At 31.7% G+C, this 9544-nt stretch overlaps 1 protein-coding gene across 1 annotated transcript in view; it reads left to right on the plus strand.

Moving 5' to 3' along the window:
- The first annotated feature begins 4324 nt into the window (after window positions 1-4324).
- The window catches only part of LOC105621279 (single-stranded DNA-binding protein 3-like), a 15466-nt gene continuing 10246 nt past the window's right edge, over window positions 4325-9544 (plus strand). Inside the window, exons 1-9 of the mRNA XM_012202747.1 lie at window positions 4325-4417; window positions 4511-4572; window positions 4650-4734; window positions 4901-4942; window positions 5133-5219; window positions 7427-7534; window positions 8022-8096; window positions 8359-8407; window positions 9106-9135. Coding sequence (XP_012058137.1) covers window positions 4325-4417; window positions 4511-4572; window positions 4650-4734; window positions 4901-4942; window positions 5133-5219; window positions 7427-7534; window positions 8022-8096; window positions 8359-8407; window positions 9106-9135 — 631 coding nt within the window. The remainder of the gene's footprint in view (window positions 4418-4510; window positions 4573-4649; window positions 4735-4900; window positions 4943-5132; window positions 5220-7426; window positions 7535-8021; window positions 8097-8358; window positions 8408-9105; window positions 9136-9544) is intronic.

Here is a 9544-nt window from a genome sequence, read left to right on the forward strand (position 1 = left end):
GAGAGAGAGAGAGAGAAATGATTGGCGTTCGGTTGTGAAAATTCCGACCGGCCATTGATCGCTCGGTATAACTCCATTTTTCTTCCAGGGCATCCTCTTGCCTCCCGCCCCTCTTCTACCCCTCCCGCCTCCCCTCTGCGCACCCGGAGACCCCGCTCGCTCCATCCGCGCGGGCTCTTCCCCCTCCACGCTCCCTCCACGCTCCCTCCATCACCCCCTTCGCCGTCTCGCCGGTTCTTTTTGCTCGGAGCGTGTGCATCGCGCGTACATCGCGACCGGAGAACCCGGTTCGTCGGGTTAATCCAGTTTACCTACCGATGGCCGATGAGCCATTCGTTTGTTCTTCTCTCGCTTTCCTTTTTTGTATGTTTCTCTTCGCGAACGTATGTACGCGATGATGCTCCCTTGCTTGCTTTTCCTTTCCTCTCTCATATCCGCCCTCCTCCTCCCCCCCCCCCAGCGCGAGATCGATTCGAGACTTGACGTGCGAAAGGCTCGATCGCTGACACGCGCCATTGCGAAGAGAAAACTCGCGAGGTGAAAATTCCCGAGGATTCCAGCAATTTCCCCAGCAAATGGACTGACGTTGTTCATCGTTGGCCGTTCATGACGTTTTTTATATTAAAATGACACTGGCGGAGTCTCCGAATGGGGGGATCATGATTGTCATGTCTCCTCTTTTAAAAATATTTATAGCATGTTGTACATTTTTTTTAATATTTTTAAAATTAATCACAATTTTGATATTTCAAAAATATTTTTTAATTTAAGAAATTCCTATATATAAATAATATGGATTTTATTATATTATTCTTCCTCTTTGTATTAATTTATTTTTAAATAAAATGTTTTATGAAATACTTATTTAAATGATAATTTTTCAATGCAATAATTTTAATAATAATTCAATATTTTATTTTTTTTATATTTGACCTTACAAAATTTCGTTTGCAACGAGCTAATAGCCCCTCCTTGACAAATTTCTGAATCCAGTGACGCAAAATGATAAATAATATCAGTTTGTTTGCTGGGACATTTCGCGAATCTCTGAATCTCGCCTTCGAGCGAATCATTTCAATGCTCAATTCGAAAACGGGCTGATCCAATTCATATTCATTTATGGAATTATTGACTGCCTTTAACAAAAAAAAAACAGCGCTCTATAAAAAATTTTTTAATCTTCAGTACACACAATGATTTTCCTTTACTACATATGATCGGTCTTTCGTGTCCTGAATTAATTATCACTTTAACAGATATATAAAAATTACTAAGTAATTTTTACATATACTTCAATATCTTTAGGAAGTATCTGGAAGGTTGTGTATTTAAAAAAATAATATATAAATGTTATAATTAATTACTCGATGCTCCTAGTTTTTCGAAGAAGAGAAATGAAAGCGAATGAGATCCAAAGGATTAATATGATTGCCCTTATTATAGTTACTGAATCTAACTGTATCAATTATTCATAAGAATTTTACAAAAGTTGGAAAACTGTTTCTTCTGTTGAACGCAGTCATTTCATCTTGTTGTTCATCAAAGACTTTCCATTTGATTCAGATCAATTTGATAAGTCTTTGTTATTCGTAGGATATCGAAATCCTGTTTTATTTTCTAATTATTTATAATAATTGTGATTTATATTTAGCTTTACTTAACCCGATTATAATGTAAAAATTGTGTTTTTCTAGCTATGCTCAATCACTAAATTGAAGGTTTTGTAATGATAACTCAAAAGTTATTCGTTACAAAATCATCAGTTTTTTTTATTAATTAAGGGAAATACAATTTCTACATTATCAGATTAAGTTCATTCATAAGTTAAATTGAGTCCAAGAGAAATAAAATGATGTTTGTGTCGGCTCGTGTTACTAAATGAAAAGCACCCAAAGTTAAAAACAAGGAGAAATTGTGCTCATGACCGTTGTGAGGATGAATTGGAGCAGCCCTGGATCTCAATGGTGCGAAACGAACGTCAATGGATAAATATGAGCAATATCAAAATCAGTAGGAAATTAAATCAAATTGAATTATTCTCATTTTAATCAATGTGGATTAATTTTAATTTCTTCAATTTCTTATATTCATCTTTTCTAAGAATTGGAAAAAGTTGAAGAGTAAGTTGAATCGAATATTAAAGTTAATCTATATTAATGGAAGGAGATAGAAAGTTAGATTATAATTAATTAGATTAGTTACATTACAATATTATTATACATTATAATTATTAGCCGGCGAGTGATCTCGAACGATGTCACTTCTTCAATTTGAAATTATTTCGACTAATCGCGCGAAGTTGCCGAGGTATCGATCTTTTTGTCTACGGCGTTAGGCGATATCTCGAGTTGCCGCACTCGAGTTTTTAAACTTCGGGCTTCGTTCCTCGCGCTTTTGTTTCCCTCTATCGTCTTCCTTCTCTAAATATCGCGAGTATAATATACGCTAGGAAAGCGAAACTTGAGTGAACAAACTTAACATTTTAGCTACGGAATGAGGTCGGGAGCAGTTGTTAACGGGAATTAGCCGGTCATAAACCGCCGATGCGACTGATTGCCGTAACAGTTGTAATTAACTCGCAACTCGCGATACCTCAGCCCTTTCCATCGCAGTTCTGATTGCGATGCGGATTGAGAATTGTAATCCAATCGATCGACCGGTCTGTGGTCTCGAACTCGAGAAACTTCCCATATGGCACAGACTTCCGTAGGACGTCCTGAAGACATCCAGAGGATGTCCTAAAAGCTCATGTCTTTTAAAGCCCATGTAAAATGTTTGTCTTGGCGCTTTTCATTTAGATCTATTTCCATCGAATGTGGATTAACTTAATTAATCTCAGTTCAACTAAATTAAGAGAAATCTTAATTTTTCTCTAATTCTTAGAATTAGAAAAAACTGAAGAGTCAGTTGAACGGAGATTAAAATTAAATTATATTGGTAGAGAAATGGGCATTAGTAACACAAATCGGCACATGTTTTATTTCTCTTAGCATCCCGTATTGAAGATTTAGAATTGGGAATTAGAGATTAGAATTCAATCAATCGGAATGGAATGGATTGAAATTAAAATTATCTGACTAAATTTTAATCTCAAAACATAGTATGATTATCTTAAGGACGTTTTCCGATTTTGTAACATATAATAATTATTATTATATATTATATATTATTATCATATATTAACATACAATAATTATTAATTCTTAACATATAATATTTATTCTTATTATCGTTTCGCAGGTATTATACAGTGAAGGAATTTTTGGAACTTTTTTTTTATAAAAAAAGACAGATGTAATGACGATGTAATGATATCGAATTATCGTTAAGTTACAGAATCGAGTACAGGAGCGTTTCACACATTGAAAAAAAATAATGTTATCAACAGTTGTTATTTCAATATATTTTATTAATTTGAAAATATTTTTGTTGAATCAACATAATATTATTAATGAAATAAATATGTTATGTTTTTGTTTTGATAAAATTTTATTTGTTTTTTGAGTGTTACTGAATAAATAAATTGTTTTCAATTAAAATAATGCTATTCATTTTACATCATTTTTTTCAATTCATGATGTATTTTCTTCTTGTTGTTCATCAAATATTAAACAAGGATAAAATAATACGTGATGCATTATTCGTGAAATGGAATGCACCCCAGGGCCTTGAAAATTCTTGATAAATATCGCGTACGAAAATATACGAAAATACATACGTTATTTATATTATAGATTTCTCTAATTTTTCGTACTACACTTTTCTAGAATCAGACCTCTGGACGGCCCCTCGGGATAAAGTTAGCTGCTCCGGACGTTCGGAAATCGGAAAATTGAGGATGGGAAAAACGAAATCGAGGATGAAAAAAAAAACGAAATCGACCCAGGGAAGCTTGTCTAGCTCGCGCGTAACCCGCTTTCTCGCGAGAGGCGATTGATCCGCGCGCGCTGTCAGTCACCGTGGAGCCGCGTACGCGCTCCGCTCCGATTCGCGGATTGGCGGTTTCCGATTCGCGCGCCATGTTTGTATCACCCGGCTCTTCTCTCGGTGCGCGGGCTCGCTCAACGATGCACCCAGCCGCGCGTTTATTGCCCTGCGCGGGGAAAGTCGGCGTTAACTTCACGTTTAACGAACGGACCTGTACTATTGTCGAGACGGCTTCGAATTAAGTACGGGCTTTCTAAAAAAAAGGAGAGAAAGACGAATGACGGATATTGATCCCTCCTCGTTTTGTAACTCGCCTGCTTTTTTTACGTTTCTCGCCTCTTGCTGTCTCAAAGTTAGTTCTTGCTTGAAATTATCTACTTAATTTTATTAATGACTGATGGTTAATCATGTTTTCAGATTGGCGCTTTACGTGTACGAATACCTGTTACATGTAGGAGCACAAAAAGCAGCACAAACATTTCTGTCAGAGGTAGAATGATTTTTTTGATCTATGTAAATCTTTTACGTCTGTATTATTGCAAACTATTGTTTTACTATAATATGATTTACTCTACTTGTTTAGATTCGATGGGAGAAAAATATTACGCTGGGAGAGCCACCTGGGTTTTTACATTCTTGGTGGTGGTAAGTATACTATATTACATTAAAGAAATTGTCGCAGGGATGTTTCAATGTAAAATAATCGTAACATTTTTTTACAGTGTCTTTTGGGATCTATACTGCGCAGCGCCCGAAAGAAGAGACTCTTGTGAACATAGCAGTGAGGCCAAAGCATTTCATGACTATGTAATTATATTAATGATTATGATTTTTTTATGACCCTTTTGTAAGTCGCATAAAATTATCAATTGTTTGATATTGAACCAAATGTTTAATATTAAATTGTTTAATATTAAACATAAATGCGTTTGCACTTGCTTTGCATATTATTTATGACATGTTCTGTTATCAGGGATTCGTGAATAGTGCTTACAACGTCAATGGAATTGCACATGTAAGTTGAAAAATTTATGTCAAATGTGTTAATATATATCATTAAGCATATATATTTAAATTTTACATTTTAACGCTTGTTTATATTGATAATTATAAAGAATCATATATAAATATATATACTTTTTTAAATTTAAATATCTTTTCTCCACAAAGAAGAAAATTAATATTAGAAATTAAAATATTTACAGAATGCTGGGCCAGCCCCATCTCCAATTGGTCAAATGCCACCAAATGACGGAATGCCTGGTGGTCCTATGCCTCCTGCTTTCTTCCCAGTGAGTTTTCATAACAATAAAAAGTTTTCATAAAAATGTCTTAATTTCATTTGTTTTTATCTTTATTTACGAAATACATAAAATGAAAAAGCTATTATTTCATTAAATCGGTCGTCATATAATTACATTTTGATTGTACTTAATATTTGTAAAATATATTTTGATAATTTTAATTAATTTAAATTAATTAATTTTAATTAATTTAATTAATTTAAATTTAAAAAATTTAGTCTATTCAAATTATTACTTGTGTTGTAATGATAACATTTTTTCTGAAATGGTTTCAAATAGATTTTACACAAAAATCATTAAATATTTTGAAAAAAAAAAAGATATTAATGTTTTGAAAATTTTAAATGATTTCAAATATAAATCTAAAGTATATTTTTATACACTAGATATGTGTGTATGTGTGCATTATACACACATAGTCGTGTATCTGTTATCATTGTTATGCATAGTCCTTTATTAAAAATTTACACTTGATTCAAAGCATAATACACAATTAAGCTATTTTAAAAATAAAGATTGTAATGTAACCAAATCTAGTAAGAAAATATAATTTTAATTTAATTAATAAATCAAGAAGAAATATATAGAAAATATCTAAGTAAGTAAATGAAATGATGACTTGTCAATGTTTAATTTAGGTTATTGTTTAGAAAACAATTATTGATATAGATAATTTTAAATAATTTTTAAATAAGCTACATATGTGATAAATAAGTGACAAAACCGATTTTTGTACAATTTGTTTTTCTTTCTTTTGGTTGAGTTCGAAAAATGAATTATATGTTATACATTTACATGATAATTATTTAACTAAATATATTTATATATCCCTGACCGATAAATATACACACATTAGTTGTAGTCGTGATTAACTTGTTTTGAAACAAGTGTATATTCAAAAGACGTTCTTATGTCATGCTTGTCTCTATACTGTATATATGTACTTACTTTCTCTCTGCTCTCTATCTAATACTTGTATGTGCGTTCTTGTACCATTTTCACTGTTTCATCTTCTTGGCGCATAAAACAAATCTAGAAACTCTATGAAGAACAGGATTATATAGATGTTAGAATATATTTAGAGCACAATATTGGTACAGTAAGCATATCATGAAGAGTATATTACTTTGTGCTGGTCATGTCGCAGTAACACAAAAAGATTGCAGGTAGAGACATTATTGTTCCATTTGTGTTATACAAACATTTGTTTGCAAAATATAAATTGACATTTTAATGTTTTCTTAGATTACATAGCCAGCCAAAGTTATATTCTTTAGAATGTATGGGACAACTAACATGGAAGCCTGCTTAGAAATGTAGTTTAGTTTTTTTACAAATGGTCCATGATATTATTTAACAAACGTTGATTTCTTAGATATTATAATAATTATTTGTTATATGATTAATTATATATAAAAATTAAAAAGATTTATAATTTTTCAAAATACGTGATATATGTAAATATGTATATAATTCTATAAATTTATGGTTTAATATATAATCATATATAATTATACATTTGTTAAAGATTATAATTACATGCAAAAGATATAAATTTTTTATCTTTTCATATCAGTATTTGAGATTTATTCTTTATTTGTATAATGGTATAAATACGATCTTATATTATTGATATCTTAATAATAATATTTGTGACAACCATTTATTATAAATGAAAAACTATAAATACTATAAAATGTATGCGGAAAAAAGAAAAATTAAGAAAAGTTATGCATCTGTTGCTTGTCAAAGTAGTCGTCCCCTACTAGATTAGAAAAAAATAATGCTACACAATATGTGAGTGATATAAATTGTTTCTAGATCTCTCTACATACATAGGTATCCTGTAATGCTTAGGAGTCATCATATATTCTTTCCAACGAAATTGTTTTACGTTCTATAACGGTGTACATTTTATAATGATTGGCATCTTTTCATACTCTCTTGTATGTTTTGTTTCACAGTTTAAAATCGTTTCATATACAGGTTGTAATTATGAAAAGAGAGTGCACAACGACAGACACTGAAACGTCATTAGAACGTCATTAGAATTTTTCCTAATTACAACTTTCTGTCGGATAACTTAAGATGCTGAGATCATAGTATTAACACAATCATCCCCAAAGCCTTCTAGTCTAGCTGTTGCCTGGATCGCAGTGTTGCTACATGTCTGTCGTTTGCGTTGCTTGTTGCAGAACAACTCGACAATGCGACCATCTCCGCCCACACACCCCTCATCACAGCCATCCCCCCAGCACCCCCAGCCACCCCCGCCCCCACACTCGCAGATGATGTCCACCCAGGTAAGCCTCATTCAACACATACACTCTCACTCATGAAGAATCACTTATTCCGCTGTGTCATCGCACCATATCATGGTATAACCGAAATTCATAATTGTCGCCACAATCGCTATAATTGTTTCCTTCATAATGTCCTTCGTGGTTTTGTCTTTATACAGAAATAGGTTTATCAAAAGAGTTCTACGACAGTTTAGAATATTATGTTCATATTATATTATAAATGAATCTCATCTACAATTTGGGCTTAGAAACGTTGTGTAATGATAACCAACTAATGTGCTGCGATGAACTCGAAATGCATATTTTATGGCCTATCATCTCACGGATTGCTTATTGTGGCTGCCTGATATTTATACTATATCTAGTCAATTCTGTGTATAGTAATCATGATTGACACTTTATGGATACTTAATTTACACCTTCCAATTATGAACTCAATATATTTTGTTATATGATCAATTTAATGAATGTTTATTTTCTGTTACAGTTTATGGGCCCTAGATATCCAGCAGGACCACGACCTGGAGTACGTATGCCACAAATGGGAAATGATTTTAATGGAGTAAGTACGAGAATTTAATTCATATATTATGATTTAAATAAATAAATAAATAAAATAAATAATATTTACATATATAGTGCCTATTGTTGGTCAATGTCTATTTTACATCTATTCATAATTTTTAAATATATTTAAATTTATATATTATAGGTATTATAGGTATTATATACATTATAGGTATTATATATATTATAGGTATTATAAATAATACTTTTATTACAAATATTATAATAGAGTTATAAATTTGGTATTTTTTTTACAGCCACCAGGACAACCAATGATGCCAAATAGTATGGATCCTACCAGGCAAGGTAAGAGATCATTTTTATGCCAGTGTTTCATTACTTTTTTCTGGCATTGACGAGAGTTGCGAGAGAAGAATGGCATAGACGCATGCGTACCAAAAACCACACAGCAATAAACGAATAAGTAATATTTTAAATTGGATTGGATTGCTGTGATGTGGAGTGGATTGGTTTTTGAATTGTCTAGTTACAAGCAGTGGTGTAGTTTGCGTTCGATTGTTACTGCTAGATATTCAGTCTTGTGTATTTTAGTATGTAAATGTATTTCAATAGGTCTTTTTATTTTATTTGATATGCTTTTATATAATTTTTTTTATTTTTTATATAAGTAATTCATGTAGTTACATATGTCATACATATTTTTCAGAATATTCTGTCATCTCATAATTTGATTCGAAAAAACAGAGTTTATATCCTATTTTTAAATTATAATGAATTAATGAATATAAAAATATTATGAATTTTTATGTAATAGATAAAATGGCTTGGCTCTCAATTTATATGATTTAATAAAACACATATCTGTCAACATGATTATTTCAGTATATGTTCAAGAATAACTTTTAAATAATTTTTCAATAAGTTGCGTAATTAAATTCAAAAATAATTTTATCTGCTATACCACTGCAAAATAACTAGGCTTTACTACCATGAACCTGACCTTACCTACCTGCCGTACTAATGTGTGCTCTTGTGTTCCTCAGGCGAAGCTGGAGAATTTGTAGGGTGGCAAGGTAGGAAGCAACCCAAATCACACTCACATGACTTAGTCAAGCCTAACTTTTATTTTTTCTTCTCCTTGCCTTCGATTTTTTTTTATTTTCATTTTCATAAAGATAATTGCACCGGCTTTGCCCTTTTGCAAGATGATTTGCTCATCCGAATTAGCATCCAGCATGACAATCGCAATTGAGTATACAGACGTGTATATTTGGTTTTGTGTATAACAAATAAATTTTTTAATATAGTATATCGTCACATTATACAATAATTTTGTAATACTTTGTGCATATTTAAAAAAGAACGTTGCTAATGTATGTGTGCAATATTGGAATATATATATATATATATATATATATATATATATATATAGTAGTAGTAGTAGTAGTACGTAAGTAACGTAACTAACGTAACGTAAACGTA

Source organism: Atta cephalotes (assembly GCF_000143395.1).
Source record: "Atta cephalotes unplaced genomic scaffold scaffold00032, whole genome shotgun sequence".
NCBI classification, from domain to species: domain Eukaryota; kingdom Metazoa; phylum Arthropoda; class Insecta; order Hymenoptera; family Formicidae; genus Atta; species Atta cephalotes.